Source organism: Callorhinus ursinus, unplaced genomic scaffold (assembly GCF_003265705.2).
Source record: "Callorhinus ursinus isolate GAN/ISIS: 27379988/994484 unplaced genomic scaffold, GSC_fseal_2.0 scaffold5, whole genome shotgun sequence".
Lineage (NCBI taxonomy): Eukaryota > Metazoa > Chordata > Mammalia > Carnivora > Otariidae > Callorhinus > Callorhinus ursinus.
Genome location: NW_027397067.1, coordinates 18275648 through 18299651, shown reverse-complemented (window position 1 = coordinate 18299651; position 24004 = coordinate 18275648). Strand labels below are relative to the sequence as shown.

General features: G+C 37.0%; 1 protein-coding gene and 1 non-coding gene across 3 annotated transcripts in view; both read left to right on the top strand.

The window, feature by feature from the left end:
- Positions 1 to 9828: 9828 nt before the first annotated feature.
- PPP1R42 (protein phosphatase 1 regulatory subunit 42) overlaps positions 9829 to 24004 on the top strand; it is a 64499-nt gene continuing 50323 nt past the window's right edge. Inside the window, exons 1-4 of one of the 2 annotated variants that reach the window (XM_025870695.2) lie at positions 9829 to 10003; positions 16265 to 16481; positions 19654 to 19820; positions 20904 to 21042. In XM_025870695.2, the coding sequence (XP_025726480.1) occupies positions 16353 to 16481; positions 19654 to 19820; positions 20904 to 21042 (435 nt within the window). In that variant the 5' untranslated portion in view covers positions 9829 to 10003; positions 16265 to 16352. The remainder of the gene's footprint in view (positions 10004 to 16264; positions 16482 to 19653; positions 19821 to 20903; positions 21043 to 24004) is intronic. The other variant, XM_025870696.2, reaches the window with a different exon arrangement.
- Positions 15470 to 15599, top strand: LOC112823748 (small nucleolar RNA SNORA51). The gene has a single exon (XR_003208119.2). It is a non-coding gene; the product is annotated as a small nucleolar RNA SNORA51 (small nucleolar RNA).

Genomic DNA, 24004 nt, shown 5'->3' with positions numbered 1-24004 from the left:
TAATAAACTGCCCAACAGTGCAGCTATATTGAAAATAAACACAGAAGAGCAATAGCATAAGTAACTATACAATGAATCACAGAAACTGGGAGTTGGGCTGCTGCATATTGCAGAGGTTCAGAGTTTCCAAAAACCGTTCTATGAGTGATGAGGTACAGATGCATAAGTCATGCGTGCAGAGAGGAGTTCATTTATATTGCTAAGTCTGCACTGTATCCACATGTAGCTGAAAAAACTGAACTGAACAAGACTGTTGAATTTCCAAGGTTTCTTTCTATATTTCTGGATTGTTTTAACTATAAATACCAAAGACATACATCAGTGAGCAATGTGAGAGCAGGGGATGTTTGGCTCAGTGTTTTTATGTTTTTTTGTTTGTTTGTTTTTGAGGATAGGAAAATATACTATACAAAGTGACAACTCTTATTTTTACTCATCCTTATGAAATAAAATAAGTAAAAGATAATTACGTTCAAATTATGAGGTATTTATTTCATTCACTGTTTAATAACTGATGTATCTATGTAATTGTGTTTGCAAAATATTTGTTAGAAAATTGAAAATCTAATTGTGTGTTCTCTTGTTTTGTCCTGTTTTTGACACAAGTTCCAAGAGCAAATAAATACCTTCTTGGGGCAAAAATGCTAGTTTAAGGATTTCAATTAACTTCTTCTGAGGTAATCAGTCTGTAAGTTTCTAAAGGTTTCTAAACCTTTTATCCAAATATTAGTGGAAGAAATAACATCTATCTTTGTATATACAAAGTTATGATCCACTTACTTTAGAAAACTAGGAACACAAAGTTCAAGTCAACTATAACCAAACTGGCATATTTAAACTTTTGATCTCAGAAGTCAGAATATTACAAAAATAAAATAAGGAACTCTGTCATTTGGGGTCAAATTTTGGAGGAAATGGCTAAAATCATAGCTTGATAACTAGCACCAATGATTAATTGCTTTTTCAACATGTGGATTATCTTGGTGCCAAAAATTATGGAACAATTGCCTAACAAATTGGAGAGTCCCTGATGTCTGTACTCATATTTTCTTTGGATTATACTAAGCAATTATGCTAAACTTTCTAATGAATGAGTAAAATGGTATTGTGCCTTGGGGCACATTTTGATGAACTACAGTTGTACTTTTCATAACCTAAGAGGCAATGCATAAAGAAGTACATTGTCCAGAATAGAGCTGTGACCTTTATGTTAGATTACAGAGAACTGTAAATATCTTTCACATAACTGTGAATATGTTTATTAATAGTTATTACTTTAAACTATATTCCTGAAAAACTAGTTGGTAAAAGCTCATCTCCAAATGTTTGATTTTTTTTTTAAGATTTTATTTATTTATTTGACAGAGAGAGACACAGCAAGAGAGGGAACACAAGCAGGAGGAGTGGGAGAGGGAGAAGCAGGCTTCCCACTGAGCAGGTAGCCCGATGCAGGGCTTGATCCCAGGACCCTGGGATCATGACCTGAGCCAAAGGCTGAGGCGACTGAGCCAAAGGTGGCGACTGAGCCACCCAGGCGCCCCTAAATGTCTGATTTAAATGGTTCCATTTTTTTTCCTAGAATTTGCTACTTCATACCCCATCCTCATATTCACTTTATTATTTGTACTAAATATATTTGTATTTATTATCTGTACTGTATTTATGATATTAAATAAATCCTTTAAAACCATATGTGTTTAGCTTTAATTTTTTACTTCAACTCCTATGTAATCCATCTATCATTTCTTGCATGTGTTTCCAGTATACTTGAGGCTATTATCTCAAGATTTGGGGCTTAAATAAAGTAACAAATTAGGCTAAGTAAGAAATTAATTTATGATCTTATGAGGACACAACCATGGTTGAATAATAACAACCATCTGAAGTGTTCTATAGACTCAGAAAAGTTAACTTGATAGATCACTGATGTGAGAATTATACATGAACACCAGTTTTTAAGGGAGATTATTTTTGAACATTCTAAATAGTCTTAATATTTAAGGTAAAATACTATATCACTTAAAACTAAGGAACTATTAACTATTGAAAGGGTAATTTATTTAGACAGACATCAATACTATGAACTTATAGTTATCCCCAGATCTAAAAATAGGCTATTAACAAGTGCTTTACCTATTTCAGTAAATAGCAAAACTGAAACAAAAGCTATATTAAATATGAGAATTTGGAGCACAAGTAGAAATTATATTTTCTCATTTTCAGGCTCTTGCTACCAGATTTCTAAGAGCATCTTTGATAATACTATATCATATTAATATCACATTACAAGAACATTACATTTTTTAAAGATTTTTTTATTTTAGAGGGAAAGAGCAGGTATGCACAAAGGGGGGAGGGGCAGAGGGAGGAGAGGGAGAGAGAGGATTTCAAGCAGACTCCCCACTGAGCTCCCAGCCCAGCCCAAGGGGGTGGGGGGCATTCTATCTCAGGACCCTGAGATCATGACCTGAGCCAAAACCAAGAGTTGGAAGCTTAAATGATTGAGCCACCCAGGTGCCCCAAAACATTACATTTCAATCAAGATTTTGAATTTTAGCTTATAATAAAGTGGCAACTGTTCTCTCCTTCAAACTCTTAAATATAATAAAGTTAGTTTTTCCTAATAACAAAGGGAAATTTTACATTCTGCCTTACGGGGGGTTAAATGTTGCTTTATGTCAAAATCCAAATTTCTCACTGTGGCTTAAGGGCTGATCTGGTTCCTGTTTTTCTTTCAATCCATTCTCCTCTGTCCTGAATAGGATCCAGCCACAATGTCCCCTGGGTCCTTATGCTCATCCAATTCTCCCCCCCACCCCAACCCCAAGCCCTCAAACTGGCTGCTTCCTGGGCCTGGAACACTTCCTCTCAGGCTCTCAGGCCTGGCTGGTTAGGCTCTTCATTCTTCAAATCTCAGCTCCAATTCTGCCTCTGCAGAGAGGCCTTGCCGACTCCTCTCAAGGAAACACCTCTCCCCTTCCCTCCTTCCTCCCCACTTCTACACCCCAGTTTCACTCTATTTCCTTCACAGACTATACCACAATCTGAAATTATCTTGGTCACTGATTTATTTACTTTTTCACTCTCTGTCTCCCCTTACTAGAATGTAAGCTCCATAGGCCTGGGGACTTGGTCTAACTAACTTCTGTATCCTCCGCAGCTTGAACAATGGGTACTTGGTGAATATTTGTTCAATGAAGAAATAAATGCAATGGACATTTCAATTTGTTTTTAACAAACATTAACAATATTTGTTTTTAGAATGATAAGACTAAATGTGTTCATGTCTTTGTATGGGAAACTGACTTTTGTTGACTGTGCAGTCATTATAAAATGAGTATCTTTTCCCAAACTTCTCAGCAGATTTAAAACAAAAGTGCAGGGGCGTGTGCGTGGCTCAGTCGGTTGAGTGTCTGCCTTCGGCTCGGGTCATGATCCCAACGTCCTGGGATAGAGTCCCACATCTGGCTCCCTGCTCAGCGAAGAGCCTGCTTCTCCCTCTCCCTCTGCTGCTCCCTCTGCCTACTTGTGCTCTCTATCTCTCTGTCAAATAAATAAATAAAATTTTTTTTTAAAAAGTGCAAAAAAAATTTTTTCTTCAATGAAGAGTCACTACTGCACAAATATGGAAAGGGCCACACACTAGCAAAAAAGCACCAGCCATTTTCCAAAACAAGCATTAAGGAGATATGTTCTTTTCAAGTAAGCTGACTGCCCTCCCCTCAAAAAAAGCAGACAGGAGCCCCCAATAACAATAATAATAATAAGCAACTAAATAAGGTATACAGATATATAAGATGTTTTCACTGATTTTAACAAATTTTGTGAAAGACATGAGAATAGAGTATGTTACATTGCTGAGTTTCACTATTGGCCTCAGTCATCACCAACTAATTAAATTTTTGCTGAATTTGTAATTGGCTTGATAAGCTTCAGCAAAGTCTTGGATCTATATTAGAAAACAGAGGTTCCCCACCCCTTATTCAAAAGACAATTTTTTTTAATTCCTTAAAACATGGGGTGCCTGAATGGCCCAGTCCATTAAGCCTCCGACTCTTGTTTTCAGTTCAGGTCATGATCTTGGGGTCATGGGATGGAGTCTGGAGTAGGCTTCCTCCGGGGCGGGGATCAAGCCCTACATCTGGCTTTGTGCTGGGCATAGAGCCTGCTTGGGATTCTCTCTCTCCCTGCTCCCCTGCTTGCTTGTTCTCTCTCTCTCTCTCTTAAAATAAATAAATAAATAAATAAATAAATAAATAAATAAATAAATAAACAAATAAAATTTTAAAATAAAAATAAAATTCCTAAAACATAAGCAATGAACTGTTCCTGAAACCTAAATTTATTCTAAAATTGTTAAATCCCTTTCTTAGAAATGCTTTCTAATAGACTCAAACTAAAGTGTTAGACTCTAAAGACAGTAGATGTTTCAGAAATATAGAACATTATTTAAATAAGACCACCAGTGGCAATGTTTACAAAAATACTTTTCAGAAAATATTTTAATATAAGATATATTAACTATATGATATGTGACTTTAATGATTTTCAGCTTAGATCCCTCAATTTAGTCACATCTCATACATGTTATATTTATTACAATTTGACCCTGTAGTGGAGGATGAAAGTGAACCACTCTAGAAAAGATATTTTTTATATTAAACATACTAGAATTTTAAGAATAGAACTTGAGAAAAAGTCTTTGTGTATTAAAATTAACAGAAGTTTAAAAATATAATAGAACTTAACAAAGTCCTTTCATATCCACTCTTAGGTAATGAAGCGGCAATGGAGAGACAGCTGGATTTGAAGGTAGTTTCTCAGATTAAGTGGACTTAATCTCATGACTGATTGTGTGAGTACTACTAGTATGTGAGGGAATACTGGAGATGGTTCCCAGGCTCCATTTTGGGTAGTATGGTGGATTGTGAGCAGGACTGGCTTCCAAGCTTAAACAATAGGTCTCAGTTCCTCATTGGCTGTTGGCTAGATAGAAACTGGAGGAGGCTGATCAGATTTGTACAGAATAGAACTGGGTCCATTTCTGACAATTTCAGTTTTAATTGTCTCTAAGACATTCATCTCCAGGTGAAATGAATGTCTAGCAGCCACTTGCACACATAGGTCTGGAAATTAGAAGAAATGCCTTGGATTGTTTTATATATAACCTATGTAATAATCATTTACATTTATAGAATATATTGTATAATAAATGACAGAAATCAGTTTCTAAAAATAAGAAATCAGTTACTAAGTTTTTAAAAAATTATTTATTATTGGTGCCCATATTGTATACATCATGGTATTAGAAGACCATGAAGCTCTCAATTAAATAATCATCCCCCGATTACAGAAATTAGGAGCGGTACCCTGAATGGAAACTGCCTCATCCATAAACAAAGGGTTTCCTTTGTACTGATTCTACAACTACAGTTTCTATAAATGGATACTTGTTAAGAAAGCTTTCATTCTAGCTAGGCTAAAACTTCCTATAGTCACTTTATTTCTTCTGAGCTTCCTCTCCAAATATCCTATGAAAATGGGAATAATGTCCCAAACTTCTAAGCAAATCTTCCCTCCCTAAGAGAATTTTCCATTGCTTCCTGTATTATATATTGCTGCATTAACAAATTACCCAAAAACTTTGTGGCTTAAAACAATACACATTTATTATTTCACAGATTTCATGGGTCAGGAATTTAGGTTCTCTCCTTCAAGTTCTCTCACAAGGCTGCAATCAAGGTATTGGCCAGGGATGAGGTTTCATCTAAAAGCTCAACTGGGGCAGGATTGACTTCCAAACTTAAACGGTAGGTCTCAGTTCCTCATTGTTGGCTAGAAGCCATCTTCAGTTCCTTACCATGTGGGGCTCTCCTAAATGACAGTCTGCTCTATCAAAGAGTGCAAGCCAAAATTGCAGAAATGATATTTCATCAACTTTGCTTTGTTTTATTGGTTAGAAAAAGTCACTAAGACCAGTCCATACTCAAGGAGAAGGGAACACACAAGAGCATGAATATGAATAAGATAAGATCACTGAGACCATCTTAGAAGTCTGCCTACCATACTCACTAATATTTACCGATCTATAAGGTCAAGACAAAAAAAATTTAACTTCAATAACTGCTAATTTTTCTGTATAAAGTTATATGATGATATACATATCTAGGCCCTTTAATTTGTTGGGGTTTTTTTTAAGATTTTATTTATTTATTTGACAGAAAGAGACACAACAGAGAGGGGACACAAGCAGGGGGGTAGGAGAGGGAGAAGCAGGCTTCCTGCAGAGCAGGGAGCCTGATGCAGGGCTCCATCCCAGGACCCAGGGATCATGACCTGAGCTGAAGGCAGATGCTTAACAACTGAGCCACCCAGGCACACTAATTTGTTGGTTTCTTAATGAAAGTAATCATTAAAATGTTTGCTTAGCATAATATCATGCTGAGCGAAATAAGTCAATCAGAGAAAGACATGTATCATATGACCTCACTGATATGAGGAATTCTTAATCTCAGGGAACAAACTGAGGGTTGCTGGAGTGGTGGGGGGTGGGAGGGATGGGGTGGCTGGGTGACAGACATTGGGGAGGGTATGTGCTATGGTGAGCACTGTGAATTTTGTAAGACTGTTGAATCACAGACCTGTGCCTCTGAAACAAATAATATATTATATGTTAAAGAAAAAAAAAGAAGATAGCAGGAAGGGAAAAATGAAGGGGGGGAAGTCGGAGGGGGAGACGAACCATGAGAGATCATGGACTCTCAGAAACAAACTGAGGGTTCTAGAGGGGAGGGGGGGTGGGAGGATGGGTATTAAAGAGGGCACATACTGAATGGAGCACTGGGTGTTATACGCAAACAATGAATCATGGAACACTACATCAAAAACTAATGATGTAATGTATAGTGATTAACATAACATAATAAAATTTTTAAAAAGTTTGCTTAGGGTCTCACACAGGGCTACATAATATGTACTCTAGAAGGTTGGGAAATATATACTAATTGACAAAGATAGAACAATATATGAAACAAAAAGTGTGTTTCTGTCTAAAGTTACTTGGAAACTCTAGTGGAGACTTTAAAATGTGCTTTGTAGCACTATTCTTCCAAAAGTGCCTTTTAAAATGACTCTCAAGACTTCACAACATTTTTTTTTTTACAACACAAATTTACCAACATCTGTCAAAATGTAAATCTTAGAGTACTTTACACTGAACTTACAAATGTGTCACTGAAGACAAGTATTTCTTGTAGTCTGCCAAATTTCTGCCACATTGGAAAATACACAGATGATTGTTTAACACTGTGTGCCACTAGACAGGAATTATATTTCACATCTTAATGAGAAAATACTTTCCCTTAAGCTTAACTTTTTGCCTTTTAAAAAAAACTAATAATTTGGTGATTTTTAAAAGATCAATTAATTAAATATTAGCAGTCACAAAGAGATTTCCAATTTCATGAAGGTCAGAATCCAAAATGAACTTTCAGAATAATAATTTTATCATTTTTTAAACCCTGATTACTGAAAAAAAAAAGAAACAGTCATAATCCTACCATCAAGAAATAACCATTATTACATATTTTGGTATAGAGGTATAGATCTACATAGATCTACATCTAAATCTTTACATGCATAGATGCAGATATATATCCTTTTAGACATTTAAATGTGTATACAATTTTACCACAAATGAGATCATATTTTTTATAATGATATATGAAACTGTTACAAAACAATGATTAACAGAGCAACTGATTTTTAATGAAGTATTGCTAAACATGTTTCCAGCAAAGTAATCTTAGCAGCAAGTGAGTGCTACACAGAACAGAGAACAGCCCTGCTTACATTCCCAATAAATGACCCAAATAAATGACCAAATTTATTTGGTTCCTAAATAAATGACCTACAAAACAAGTAAAAGGGGCATCTGATTTGTGCCCTAGTATTTTAGTCATATTATTTTAATCATTCTTTTACTTTCTTGTATCCTTTTATAGCTTTTTATTCTTTAGGTACCCCTCCTCCTCAAACTCTTACCCTAGTATCTGAATCTAACTTATTAGTTTCTGAATCACTGAATTATTATTTGTTCTCAAAACAAATCTCATCTCTGATGACTCTGCCTCTGACACGTTAACCAACTCTGCTTCCCTCTTCCATCTAAACTAGTTGGCATAGTTATTGACTTATTTCTCTTTTCCCTACTTTCTCCCTCACTACCATTTATGACCGCATGGTTTCAAGGATTACTTCTATTCTGGAAACTATTAAACCTATCTCACTCCACACTTAACATGTATAAACCAAACTCATCCACTTCCCCTCAAATTACTTGCCACCTCTCCTCTTTCTCCACTATCATTCCTTTATTCTAGCTAACACCCAGGAATTATCTTCAACTTCTTCTTCCCTTTTTATCCTATCAATTTCTATTAAACCATGTTTCAAGATGCCTCCTAAATTTGTTCATTCCTTGCCACCCCCTTTGCCTTCAACCTAATCCAGGCCAAAATTCCCTCACAACTGGATTTTAGCAACAATGTTCTGAATGAGGTAAGGGTTCATCTGTCTGTATCCCCCCATCTTTCCTACTAGGCTCTTCTTACTTTAACAGTCGGTGAGGTACAAGGAAAGGGGACTTGAGCCTGAAATCAGGAGCCCAAGGGTAAATTCCCTCTCTGCCACCTCAGATGTGACCTTCACATATTTCTTTCCTTCCTCTAGGCCTCGAATTTTCCTTATTTGCAAAATGACAAGTTGGACTGTCATATGGGCTCTAAGCTGCCTTGCAACTCTAACAGTCTTCTATTCTGATGTTTCTTTGCTCAAGGAACAGCAATGACAACTTTCCACTATTGCCTATACCCAACCCCATCCCTCATCCTCTCCCCCTCCCCGCTTTCCCACTAAAATCACAACTGTTACTGTTTTCCAGCTTGCACTGTCCCTTACATCCAGATTGCTCAATTCACCAAATCCTTAATGAGCCCGTCTTTCCACTGTAAATGTCAGTTCCTTGCTCTATTGTTGTTCTCCTTCATTTATAAATTATTCATTTTACAAACATTTATGGAGTGACTGCTAATGTACAAGGCACTTGGCTAGGGCCAGAGAATAGAGAAGTTAAAGACATAATCCTTGACCTCAAATAATTTACCATCTTATTGCAGACAATGGGTGAGTAACAAATACATAGTAATGTGTTAAGTGCTTTGCTAAAGAATTTAATATATCCTAGTTGTTTGGGGGGCAGAAAAGACCACCACTTAACAAGACTGAGTACATAGGAAATCTTCAGAAAGGATGTGCTAATCCCAAGCTGGGTCCTTGAAACTCAAATGGGAAAATAAAAATTGAGGAAATGAGGTGTGTCCTATTAAAACAGGGCATATTGGGCCAAGTGTGAGACTGGAATACTGGAGAATAGAGGGCAAGAAGCAAGCAGTGAAGCTGATCGTGATGAACGAACTGGAATATTACCCTAAGGGCTTTAGATTTTACCCGAGTAAAGGGTGGAGTATGGGCTGTACTTTGGTTCAATTCCCTGGTCTGCTACTGGGCACTGAAACATTCAAAGCTGACAGAAGGATAATCCGGTAGGGGGAAATCATGCCCTGCCAAAAACAGTTTTGGCTACTGTTTGGTTCACTAAAACGCTAATATGACCGACGCCTCACGGCTTCACCAAGCTAACTGGCTCCATTCGGACCCTGTCTAGGGACCATCAACCCCCCGCCTCCGCGTCACAGTGACCTGCGCCAGGCCACAGCGGAAGGCGCTTCCGGAGACATCGCGAGATTTCCCGGAAACCGTGGCCCCGACTAGAGCGTCTGGTCACTCGGCAACCGCCCCCGGGCCGCTGAGGAACCTTGCGCCAAAGAAATTTACAAACTTGACTTCCAGACTCGGCTCATCCCGCAAGTGGTGAGGTGCCTTCAGGGAAGAAGCGTGGGGACTGAGGAGACCCTAGAGCCACGTCTCTCAAACTTGCCTGCCAGTAAGACTTTCTTGGGTCACTGGTTAAAATGAAAATTCCTAAGCCTTATCTCTAGACATCTAGAATTTCCAGAAAATCATTCTGGAAGTTTTTGTATTTTAAACAAATAGCTAGAATCAGGCAAGTTTGGGAAACAGCTCCAGAAGAGAGAGACACGGGTGGAGGGGTGGCCGCCGAGCAGAGGGAGCGGGATCTGTGACAACGGATCTGAGTTTGAAAAGGAAAGCCTGAGAGCCAGACGGGCGATTTAGAGCACTGGGAAGCCAGTGAGCCTGGGGCTCGCTAAGGGAAATATACAAACTAAATTCGGAAACATCCACGCCTGTAGCCTGTGGGAGCCCCAAGAGATAAATTAAGGCAAAGGGTCCACTAAAATGGATTCCCAGAGCCTGTAAAGCAGCTCTAAGCTGTCCCCCACTGGCAATCCGGAGAGACAGAGATATCCTAGGCAAGAGGAATCCTGAAATAACAGTTATCTAGTAGTGAAAAATTATGAAAAAGCTGTTTCTCAAACTTTAGAAAATAATGAACCTCTTTTTAAAGAAAAGCAAGGACACCCCATAAGTGTTGACATAATTATTTTTATTATAATGTTCTAAAATGTGTCCAAACCCAAACTAGGTTCAATTTAAATACCCGAAGTTTACAGTATCTCTAAAACAAACTACAATACCAATAAAGTTTAAATTAATATTACATTAACAAGATGAATGGTGGTGTTTTGATGAAACTAAATCCTCTCTTGTGGATTTGACTGCTACAATGCAGGTTCTTTTCAGTGAAGTCTCTTACTGTGGGTTATAGGTTGATTCAATTATCTCCCTTTCCATATTCGAAAAGCCCCTGGAAAGTTTTCCTGTAGCTTGTTGATGAGGTCCATTGGCCTCTCCTTGATAAATATTTCATTTATATACTACATCTGCCCCTTTGCTTTTCTAATAATCTTAGAGAATTAAATTTATTTCTATACTGTACTGGAACCTAGAGACAAAATCCATTTTTGAATGGACCATAGCATGGTCATTCATGAGGATTCAGATGATCCAAAATTTATCTGTTTTAACCCAGTTTAGAAAACAGAGCCTGAAGCAAAGACTCATATAATAACACTTTTTGGGGGGTTGTAATCTCAGGGAAGCAGGAGAGAAGGAAAAAAGGAATGAGAGAGAGATGGAAGGATAACAAATATAGCTCAGTATATAACCCAGAAGACCAGAGCTGTTTTCATTGAGACCTTTTGAAATGGCTCTGTCTCCTAAAAGTCTATGGGGGAAAGAAGGGAGAATAAATAATTTGTGGCTCCTGTCTCCCACGGGTAAAAATCACCCCCACAGGGCATCACCCCCTTCATAGCACAGGTTTGCTCGTGCATGGCCACCTGTACAGCAGTTACCTGCCTCCACTGTAAGAAAGAAATCCTGGGGTATATAACCACTTTAAGATGTGCATTTTCACCAGTTATCAGTGTAAAAATGATATCTGAAATTTCCAGAAAAAGTTCTAAAATTTTAAAATAGTAAAATCATATTTTAAAAATATTTTAAATATCTCAAATATTTATTTTTTTATTTTTTAAAGATTTTATTTATTTGACAGAGAGAGACACAGCGAGAGAGGGAACACAAGCAGGGGGGGTGGGAGAGGGAGAAGCAGGCTTCCCGCGGAGCAGGGAGCCCGATGTGGGACTCTATCCCAGGACCCTGGGATCATGACCTGAGCCAAAGGCAGACGCTTAACGACTGAGCCACCCAGGCACCCCCAAATATTTTTTAATATATTGCATTTCTACACACTAGCTCCAGTGAATGTAATTCCTAAAAAATGTCACTTGCAGTATCAATAAAGATATATGATTCCTGAAAATGACCAAAAAAATTTTGCATGGCCTTAATTACAAGAAAACTATAAAACTATTGAAAATCATTAAAGAAGCACTCCTAAAATAGAGAGGCCTACCATAGTGATGGAAAAGAAGACTCAATATTAGAGATGCGTTGGTGCTTCACAAATTGTTTATAAATTCAGTGCAATTCCGAACAAAATCCTGACAGGATTTTTCATGGAACATGACAAGTTACTTTTAAAATGTATGTGTAAGACTGTTGTATCACAAACCTGTACCTCTGAAACAAATAATACATTATATGTTTAAAAAAAAAAAAAAGACGATAGTAGGAAGGGAAGAATGAAGAGGAGTAAGTCGGAGGGGGAGACGAACCATGAGAGACGATGGACTCTGAGAAACAAACTGAGGGTTCTAGAGGGGAGGGGTGTGGGGGGATGGGTTAGCCTGGTGATGGGTGTTAAGGACGGCACATACTGAATGGAGCACTGGGTGTTATACGCAAACAATGAATCACGGAACACTACATCAAAAACTAATGATGTACTGTATGGTGATTAACATAATATAATAAAATAAAAAATAATAAAATGTATATGAAAGAGTTGAGGAGAGGATTCTGGGAATATGCCAGAGTAGGAAGCATCTGTTTCCCCACCTACACAACAACTGCACTGACAGAATCTGTCTGGTGTAAATACTTTAGAACCTGGAGTCTACTGAAGGCTAACAACTTCCAGGGAAAGACTTAGACAATAAACCTCAATAAATTTTGGTCAGTTTCAGCTCTAGAGCAACTATTCATCCCCTACACCCGACCCCAGAGCAGAAAGCTACGCAGGGGTTTCTGGAGCACCTTATACACACAGCTTGCAGAAGCCAAAATGGGCAAAATGCACACTAGCCACCAAATATCAAGGATCTGTCCTCTGACCACTGATTGCTGCTTCAGATCACAGCAATGCAGACAAAGTGTGCAAAGCAAAACCTAAACATGTCTACAAGAAAAAGAAAAAGGTCTTTCTCTTAAAATGTGGATAGGGAAGGAGTTACTAAATAAGCCACAAAAAACATAAAACATAAGCAAAAAAATGATACATTTGACCACATTAAAAATATATAGCTTCCAGGGGCGCCTGGGTGGCTCAGTCAATTAAGCGGCTGCCTTCAGCTCAGGTCATGATCCCAGGGTCCTGGGATAGAGTCCCCCATCGGGCTCCCTGCTCAGCGGGGAGCCTGCTTCTCCCTCTCCCTCTGCCTGCCTCTCTACTTGTGCTCTCTCTCTCTCTGTTAAAATAAATAAATAAAATCTTTAAAAATATATATATATAGCTTCCATTATTTAGAAGATGCCATTAAACACAAACGAAAAAGAGAAAAGACAAACTAATCGGGGAATAGATATTTGCTAAATATATAATCAATGAAATATTGGTATCTGTTAAAAATACAGTATCTAAAAATTACTTATAAAAACACAACCCACAAGCAAAAATGGGCAAAATATAAGAAACCACAATTAACAGAAAAGGAACTCCACATGGCAATAAACAGGAAAAGACCCTCAATCTCTAGTAATTACAGAATGCAAATTAAAACACAAGGAGGAGATAAGACTACTGATCTGGCTGTTTTCAAATCTCTTTTTTGCTTTATTTTTACATATAAAAAGATCTGAGGAAAAACAGAAATAATGAGATATCACTTCACACCCATCAGATTGGCAAAAGGACAGCCGTTATAAAGTGCTGACACTGGTATAGACTGCATTGTAAAGCAGTAAGAACTTTTTTTTTTTTAAGATTTTATTTATTTGACAGAAAAAGACAGCGAGAGAGGGAACACAAGCAGGGGGAGTGGGAGAGGGAGAAGCAGGCTCCCCATCGAACAGGGAGCCCGAACAGGGAACCCGTTGCGGGGCTTGATCCCAGGACCCTGGGATCATGACCTGAGCTGAAGGCAGGTGCTTAACGACTGAGCCACCCAGGCGCCCCAGTAAGAACTCTCTTAACTGCACCAGTAAAACTCCTCTGGAGAACAATTTGGCAATTAATAGTAAAGCTGAAAATGTGCAACCCAGAAATAGCACTCCCAGTTTTGAACCCTAAAGAAACTCTTGCACATGTGCTAAAAATGACATGTATATAAGAATCATGAAAGCAACATTGCAAAAGAAGAAAAAAACAACACCCAAAGATCTATCATCACAAGAAATAAATTCCTTACAATAGAATGTTACACCCAATACAAATATTCTAGAGCTATACATATCAACTCTGATGATTCTCACAAACAAAACATTAAGTAAAAAAGCTGGAACCAGAATAGTACCATTTATGACTGTAAAAATATATTTTAAAAAGTACTATATATTGTTTAGGTATACATGCACCTGTAGTAAAAGTATAAAGACATGAATCTAACTCTAAACTCTAAAAATAAGAGACATCTAACTCTAAACTCTAAAAATAAAAGAATAGGGAGAAAGGTATAGAAGGGTTCCAAATGTATTTATAATGTTTTATATTTTAAGGGGGTTTGTAGATCCATGAGTGTGGTGTTATTCTTTACACTTTCATCATGAAATTTTTTTTAAGATTTTTTTAAATTATTTATTTATTTGACAGAGAGAGAGACAGCCAGAGAGGGAATACAAGCAGGGAGAGTGGGAGAGGGAGAAGCAGCAGCCTTCCCGTGGAGCAGGGAGCCCAATGCGGGGCTCAATTCCAGGACCCTGGGATCATGACCTGAGCCGAAGGCAGAGGCTTAATGACTGAATCATCCAGGCGCCCCCATCATGAAATTTTTTTAAGGCAATATTAAGAAAAGGTTTTTTTACTTTATTAGAAACTTTGTTCAGAATATTACTGTCATGTTTGAAATTTGATCTATAAACAATAATCTTAAATTTTTGTTATAAAATGAATTCATGCAAATTTCAAAAATCTACAAAGATTTCATAATTTTATTCTATAGATTAATTTTGCATTCTGAAGTATATAAGGATACAGGCCATATCTTTGAATATTTTATTGTGGGCATTTTATATAATATAGCCTGGGTAGTTATATGTCATTGTATGAGAATACAAATTGGAATCCATCTTCTACTAAATTCATTTTTCTTCAGAAGCACTGATTCCATGTCCAGAATATGATGCAAATTGAGGTGTTTGGTTGGTGAAATTCCAGATACATGAAAATAATGCTCAATTTTAAACTAAACTTTAAAAATACAGTACGTTTTACAAAACTGGGATGTTTATCACTTAAATAGCTATACTTTCTGGATGATTGAAAAAAATGGGTTACTTTAAACTTATGGACCACATATGGATCTCTTACATAAAGCAATATTTTATTAATTATTTAATTTAATTAATAGTATGTTCCCCTTATTTAATAGCCCTAATGTATTCCAGGTGAAACAGTGAAGTAAATAGTATTCACCTTATCTGTGAACAAAACAATAAAATAATGATTGGTGATAGCAAACATTTATTGACCTGTGTACCAGGCACCATGCAGAATATTCTATACATGATTATCTTATGTAATCTTCACAATATCCCTTGGAAGTAGGTACCATTATTAACCTAACTGTGTAAGAAACAGAGGTAACGTAGCGTCCTGGTGCTTACCACAGGCTGTGTTCTTACATGGACCGTACAGAAAGAGAAAGCAGAGTAAATCTACCAAATACACCTCAGCCCAGGCCCTTTGCCTGGTCTGTACTGTGAATGGGGGTACGTGGGGAAAAAAAAGAAACTGATGTACCCTGCCCAAGATTGCCTAATCAGGGGGCAGTGGAGCCAAAATCTGAACCCAGGCAGTCTGGACTCAAAAACACTGCCTTATGTTGCCTCTTTGTGGATTACAGTTGTAGTAACATAAAATTTCAAAGCCTACTCCACTTTCAAGTATTTTGCACCCTTGTCCTATGTACATACTCAAGGTTTTTCCACAATGTGTTCTGTTTTGAGGGTTTAGAAAATATGATCACCATGGGTACTATGAAAAAAGGAGCCAGAAGACCTGGTCTCATTCCCAACTACCACTACCTTAAGTAGTTTGGGACAAATCTCTGGGCCTTAGTGTCTTCACATGAGAACATCAGATGATATTTCTTGAGAGGAAAAAAAAATCCTTTAAAAGATGCCAACAGTAACAACTCAGTACTAGGGAGAGGAAAAGATTTAAAAGTAGAAGTGAATGAGCATTGTATATTTAATTAATTTTGATGTTTTATATCTTTTTATAAAAAGAATTAAGTCTATAAACTTAGAAAATACCTAAGTGCCTTTAAAAATGTCTCTGAAGTAGCTTATCGCATAGTTTTATATAAGAAAATTAAAAAGTCAAAATAATTTTTCCTAAATTACCATGTACATAATATTCCTTTTTTTCTTTTATTTTTAGAAAGTTGGGCATAAAACAATGCCTAAACCTACTTTTGACATGGTATTAGAACCGAGCTACTGATGAGAGTTTGATTTAGAGAGAAATCATGGTTCGACTAACCTTGGATCTAATTGCCAAAAATAGCAATCTTAAACCCCGAAAAGAAGAAACCACTTCACAATACCTGAAGAAAATAACTCATATAAATTTTTCAGACAAAAATATAGATGAAATTGTAAGAATTCTGAAATTATTTCCTATTTTTACATAATTAACAATGTAGTTTGAAAATAGGTGTCAAAAATACATTCTTATTAACTATATTTTGATCATACTTATTTAACTGTACTTTGATTAGTATATTGTGTTTTCATTTTAATTTCCTGCTTTTGATGTTACAATTATTAAAACTAAGTCTCTATAAAATATACCATCATGCTTGTTAAATATATGTGCTAAATATATATGTCCCCCTGAAATATTCTATAGTGTAGCAAACTAGATTTGAAAGTGTATGTTGGAAAATAATTTCAAAGATAATACTTTTGTATAATTCCAGGTCTTTGGAATATGAGGTTTTTTTTAACAAGATAGCAAGATTTAACTATGCAAATACCTTATTTCAAAACTTCAACAGTGAAATCTTTTTCACTCATAATTTAATTGGTTATATAAATGGAAGTTATACTATAATTTATATCAGACAAGATTATGTTTGTTTGGATATACTCTGACACTATATTTTCTCTGTGTTAAGCTAATTCTTGGCTTTAATTCGGGAAACTTTAAAAGGAGCAATAACCCCTTTAGGCCATTTGGATTAGTGTCCATTGTCTACAATAAAATGCTAATGGGAGAAATTTCCTCAGAAATATAAGGTACATGAGGGCAGGGATGATGTCTGCTTTGTTCACATCACTCTAAATCCCCCCATCCAACACAGCACCTAACCCATATTAAGTGCTTAATAAATGTTTATCAAAATGATTGAAAAAAATACCAAAGCCCCAGGCACAACTGTCAATTATTTTTTTTTGCAAAGACCCTACCAAGTTCCTATTCTGTATTTCTTTCCAGTTTCTTTTTCTTTTAATTATATTTTATTTTATTTGTGAGAGAGAAAGAGAGAGCACACAAGCAGGGGGAGCGGTAGGCAGAGGGAGAAGCAGGCTCCCTGCTGAGCAAGGAGCCTTATATGTGGGACTTGATTCCAGGACTCTGGGATCGTTACCTGAGCCAAAGGCAGATGCTTAACCAACTGAGCCACCCAGCATCCCTTCTTTCCAGTTTCTTAGTGATTCTTCTCCCCATGAATCCAATTGCCCAGAAAACTCTCTACCTCATCATATCATTACAGATTTGTCCTCTGCAGAGAGCCTCCATTTAATGTTCTTTTGTCCCCTCACAATCAGTGCTCCTTTGGTTTAGATGATCTTTTTTAGGAGGAACGCAAACTAGTTAAAGTACAGTTAACCCTAGAACAATACAGGAGTTAAGGACACCAACACCCCCCCACTCCCCAACATCTTACCACCCAACACAATTGAATATCCTTGTATAACTTTTGATTCCTAAAAAACTTAACTACCAATGGTCTATTGTTGACCAGAACTCTTGATAACATAAAGTCAATTAACACATATTCTGTATGTTATATGTATTATATACTGTATTCTTACAATAAAGTAAGCTAGAGAAAAGAAAATATTATTAAGAAAATCATAAGGAAGATAAAATACATTACAGTATTATACAGTATTTACAGAAAAAGAATCGATGTATAAGTGGACCCATGCAGTTCAAATCCATGTTGTTCAAGGGCCAAGTATAATTCAGTTGGGGACCTGGGTGGCTAGGTGGCTCATTTGGTTAAGTGTCTCACTCTTGGATTTCGGCTCAGGTCATCATCTCAGGGTCATGAGATCAGGCCCCACATCAGGCTCTGCACTGGGCATGGAGCCTGCTTGGGATTCTCTCTTCCCTTCCCTTTGTCCTTCCCCCCACCCATGCTCTCTCTAAAAAAAAAAAAAAAATTCACACTAAGAACACCTTGTAAACTTAAAATTCCCAAGATGTGGTTATGTTTTTTAAAATCTTGTTAAAAAAAGCTGAGTTTTTTTTAAGATTTTATTTTTTTAAAATAATCTCTATGCCCAATGTGGGGCTCAAACTTAAACCCCAAGACCAAAAAGTTTCAGGCTCCACCAACTGAGCCAGCCAGGTACCCCAACCTGAGGTGCTTTTGAGCATAACTTTACTTTACCTCTTGCCTACTTACTCTAGCTGACTCTACCACCACATAAGAAATGGCAAACTTTAAAAAATACCTTTAATTATTTTCTTATCTCAAAAGTAACTGGTGTGAGAAAACACATTGTGCTTAGTTCATTGGTGGCTGCCTTGTTTGTTTGTTTAATCCACTTTGTTGAACATTATAATTTAAGTATAATTTGCTTTTGTAGATTGTAGTTGACAACAGACTTGAAGAATGAATGTTCCTAAGTTACTTATCAATAAAAATTTCTCAATCAGAAAAAAAAACAAGTAACTGGTGTGCATTTCTATGAAATACATATAAAAAGAAACTGGCATAATCCCATCATGCAGAGAAAACCGCTATTAACATGTAGGTGATATCCTTCCAGTCTTTTTTCTAGGCATGTATTCATATAATTTTACAATAGTGGGTCATATTGAATGTACTGTTTTCATTTTGAGATCTACAAAATATTACTAAAGAAACTAACAGATATCTAATGGTTAAACAGTATTCCCTTCAATAGCATTATCATAGTTTATTAATCTATTGCTCTTGAATAGCTATATGACTTCCCATTTTCAGTATCATAAACAAGTTTACTTCTAATCCTACAGAAAGATTAAGACCTGATTTATAGGGGCACCTGGGTGGCTCAGTTGGTTAAGTGTCTGCCTCAGGGTCAGGTCATGATCTCAGGTCATGATCTCAGGGTCCTGGGACTGAGCCCCGCTTTGGGCTCCCCGCTCAGCAGGGAGCTTCTGCCTCTCCCTCCACCCCTACTCCCCCACTGCGCTCATGCTCTCTCTCTCTTGCTCTCACTCTCTCTCTCAAATAAATAAAATCTTAAAAAAAAAAACCCTGATTTATAATGTTGAAGCGATAACTTGTTAAATGCTTCAACTTCCAGAGGAACCTAACTGCTTCCAAGGAAAACTGCTTATTGATATAGTTACAGGATACTAAAACCTAGAACTAATTTTACAATCATTCGAGACTCATTTTGATTGTGCTAAGAACAGAGAAATACTGTTCTTTTATATTAAATTTAGGGGAAATTGCAGAATGATTAAGTGAAAAACCTTCTCAAAAACAAACTTCTAAATTTTCAGGAGATATTAAGTATGACCTGTTTTTGTTTTCCTTTTAGGAAGACCTCTCTCCTTGCAAAAATCTTAGTGTGTTATATTTGTATGATAACCGTATTAGTCAAATGACTAACTTCAATTATGCTACAAATTTGACCCATTTATATCTACAAAACAACTGTATTTCATGTATAGAGAACCTCAGGTCATTAAAGAAACTGGAAAAACTGTAAGTGCTTTTATTTTTAAATAATGTAATTCTTTGTCATCATTACAGTAATATTTTTGCATATGGGCCTTTCCATTATCTGCAGTTTTGTGGAACAGACCTCAATTTTTATTCTCCTGTAGTATTATTAGTACAAAAAAAACTGTTATACATGTAATACTTGGCAATTTGTTTCATTAAGCCTGATATACATTTCTTTTGCAGGTGGGTAGGTTGTCTTAACCACTTATAAGGATACCTAAAGCATCCTTAAAGACTCAACTGGTGAAAAAAGTTTCCATGGAAACCAGATGAGCTCTCCTTTCAGAATCACACATTTCAAAGGGGCAGGGTCATAGAGTTGATACTGTTGATTTGATTGTAAAAAGGCATTTACTGCCTATAATGATTTTAACTCAACAGTGAAGACTGGTGTATTCAACTTTCCCAGACTGGAAGAATTATTAGTGCTTCCCAAAAAGTGGGCTAAGAACCTCAGAATGGGAAGAGAGTGGGGTAGAAAATGCTGATTGAAAATGCAGATTGCTGGGTTCTGACCTAGATAGCCAAATGAGAATCTCTGGTGTTAGGGCCAAAAATCTTCCATTTTTAAACCTAATACCCAGAAGGTGCCTGGGTGGCTCAGTCGGTTCAGCATCTGCCTTCAGCTCAGGTCATCATCTCAGGGACCTGGGACGGAGCCCTGTATTGGTCTCCCTGCTCAGCAGGGAGTCTTGTCTCTCCCTCTCCCTCCACCCTCCTCATGCTCTCTTTCACTCTCTCTCTCAAATAAATTAATAAATTCTTAAAAAAAAAAAACCTACCCAGATGATTCTTCACCCTAACATATAAAAAGAATACTGGTAGATCATTTAATAAGGACTATTCCAATTCTCTCACTTTAAAAAAAATAAACTTATTTCTTAGACTAAATTAAGTGTAAGAATCATATAAATAAACCTTTCATTGATTCATTACAAAGAAGATTCTGCATATTTCTACATATGTAATTTTCACTCAGCTCAGTGATTGTTAGGTTTTTATCATGTTTACAGACCATGATATTCTCAGAATGTCTATTTAAAATTGTTTTATATTTTGCAGGTATCTGGGAGGCAATCACATTGCTGTCATAGAAGGTTTAGAAGGATTAGAAGGACTAAGAGAGCTTCATGTTGAGAGTCAGAGGCTTCCGCTTGGAGAAAAGCTTCTGTTTGATCCAAGAACTCTTCATTCTCTGGCAGTAAGGCCACATTTGAGTATTCTGACAAAGAATACAGTTATTAACAGTTATAATGGAACAGGAAGGTAGCAAAGGTATATTTGGACATTATGTATACTCTATATGTTTATATGGCCAGTTGAGAATTTTTAAATTTAAACTCAATTAGCCAACATATAGTACATTAGTCTCAGATGTGGTATTCAATAATTTATCAGTTGCGTATAACACCCAGTGCCCATCACATCATATGCCTCCTTGATGCCCATCACCCAATTACCCCACACCCCCACCCTTCTTCCCTCCAGCAACCCTCAGTTTGTTTCCTATAGTTAACAGTCTCTCATGGTTTTTCTCCTTCTCTGATGACTTCCCATTTAGCTTTCCCTCCCTTCCCCTATGATCCTCTACACTGTTTCTTATATTCCACATGAGTGAAACCATATAATAATTGTCTTTCGCTCATTGACTTATTTTGCTCAGCATAATGCCCTCCAGTTCCATCCATGTCAATATAAATGGTAAATATTTGCCCTTTCCAATGGCTGAGTAATATTCCATTGTATATATATATATCACATCTTTATCCATTCATCTGTCGATGGACATCTGGGCTCTTTCCACAGTTTGGCTATTGTGGACATTGCCCCTATGAACATTGGGGTCAGTACATTTGTATCTTTGGGATAAATCCCTAGTAGTGCAATCACTGGGCCATAGGGTAGCTCTATTTTTAACTTCTAAGTAAACTCCATACTGTTTTTCCAGAGTGGCTGCACTAGCTTGCATTCCCACCAACAGTGTAAGAGGGTTCCCCTTTCTCTGCATCCTCATCAATATTTGTTGTTTCCTGAGTGGCTAATTTTAGCCATTCTGACTGGTGTGAGGTGATATCCCAGTGTGGTTTGGATTTGTATTTCCCTAATGCCGAGTGATATGGAGCATTTTTTTCATGTGTCTGTTGGCCATTTGTATGTCTTCTTTGGAGATATGTCTGTTCATGTCTTCTGCCCATTTCTTGACTGGATTATTTGTCCTTTGGGTGTTGAATTTGAAAAGTTCTTTATAGATCTTGGATACTAGCCCTTTATCTGATATGTCATTTGCAAATATCTTCTCCCATTCTGTAGGTTGCCTTTTAGTTTTGTTGACTATTTCCATTGCTGTGCAAAAGCCTTTTATCTTGATGAAGTCCCAATAGTTTATTTTTGCTTTTGTTTCCCTTGCCTTTGAGACGTGTCTAGCAAGAAGTTGCTGCAGCCAAAGTCACAGAGGTTGCTATCTGTGTTCTCTTCTAGGATCTTGATGGATTCCTGTTTCACATTTAGGTTTTTCATCCATTTTGAGTCTATTTTTATGTATGGTGTAAGAAAATTGTCCAGTTTCATTCTTCTACATATGGCTGTCCAAGTTTCCCAGCACCATTTATTGAAGTGACTGTCCTTTTTCCATTGGATATTCTTTCCTGCTTTGTCGAAGATTAGTTGACCATAGAGTTGAGGGTCCATTTCTGGGTTCTCTATTCTGTTCCATTGATCTATGTGTCTGTTTTTGTGCCAGTACCCATTACCATCTTGATGATTCAGCTTTGTAGTATAGCTTGAAGTCCAGGATTGTGATGCCACCAGTTTGGTTTTCTTTTCCATAATTCCTCTGGCTATTCGGGGTCTTTTCTGGTTCCAAACAGTTGAGAATTTATTTGAGGATTAAACTAACTTTTCTCATATAATTTCTCAGAGACTCAGCAGCTATAAAGTGGGAATAATAATGCCTGCCTCTACGGTACTAAAAGGATCAAAAGAAGGATGTGGAATGGTTATGTAAATTATTAGGTTCTAATCCAGATGTCAATTCATTCATAATTTCAGCCTTGGTTATTATTATGATTCAAAATTTATAATATTAGGAAAAAGCCTAAGGAAAGAGTCATGCAAAATTATTTGGCAAATTTTAAACAACCTAGAGAATCATGATGATGATAATTGTTTTCTTGATGGATTCTGATTTGATTGTAGGTTGCACTACATCAGCTCTGCCTCATCAGAAGCAAGTAGATCTGGAAGCACTAGATTTGATGCTCCCACTGTGACTTGACACCCAGTTACATTGTGAAGGTGTCACAATTAGTTGAGAAGCCAGAGGGTTCAGTGGAGGCTTTTGCTAATTCTCAAAATGGGATTTATTAGGATACGCTACCTTCAATTCTGGGGCAAGAGACATAAAGGGAACAGGTTGTGTGTTTATAGATTTCATTGGCTTTATTTTACAGTGCTCAGAAACAGAGGGCAATAGAAGGTTTGTGAACCAAAGTTATAAAAATTGAAAAACAGTCCTTTAAATTGGAAAAGAAAGAAGTGATCTGATTTCTATCCTACCCTCTCCCTATCCTCCCCATAGAATCAAATGTGTCTCAGCTCACCTCAACTGACCCAAATAAATTGATCCCTCTGTGGGGATGGCCAGTTTTATTACAAATGCCAGTACAAACATCTTTGCTTGCTCAATTTTTGCATAGATTCAATTAGATTCCAAAATTCTAAATATAAGGCATAATTTTTTAAGTTGTATTTAAATTCTTAAAAAGTATCAAGAAGTATTTTTTCTAAAGGTTGGTTATGGATGCCTTGGTGGGTCGACTCAATCTTGGTAGAGATTATTAGGCCATAGATTTTAAGATGGCTTTGGTTTAGTGTTGCTCTATTGTGTATTTATGTCCTCACTAACAGCTGATGTTGATACTGCTTGTTAATTAGCTAATCATTATTTTAAGTGCCTTCTGAACATATGGATTGTCAAGAGAAAACTTAGAGAAAATAGAGAGAGATAAAGATAAAAATTAAACTAGATAGGGTGTCTGGGTGGCTCAGATGGTTAAGCGTCTGCCTTTGGCTCAGGTCATGATCCCAGGGTCCTGGGATCGAGTCCCACATCGGGCTCCCTGCTCAGTGGGGAGCCTGCTTCTCCCTCTGCCTCTCTATCTCTT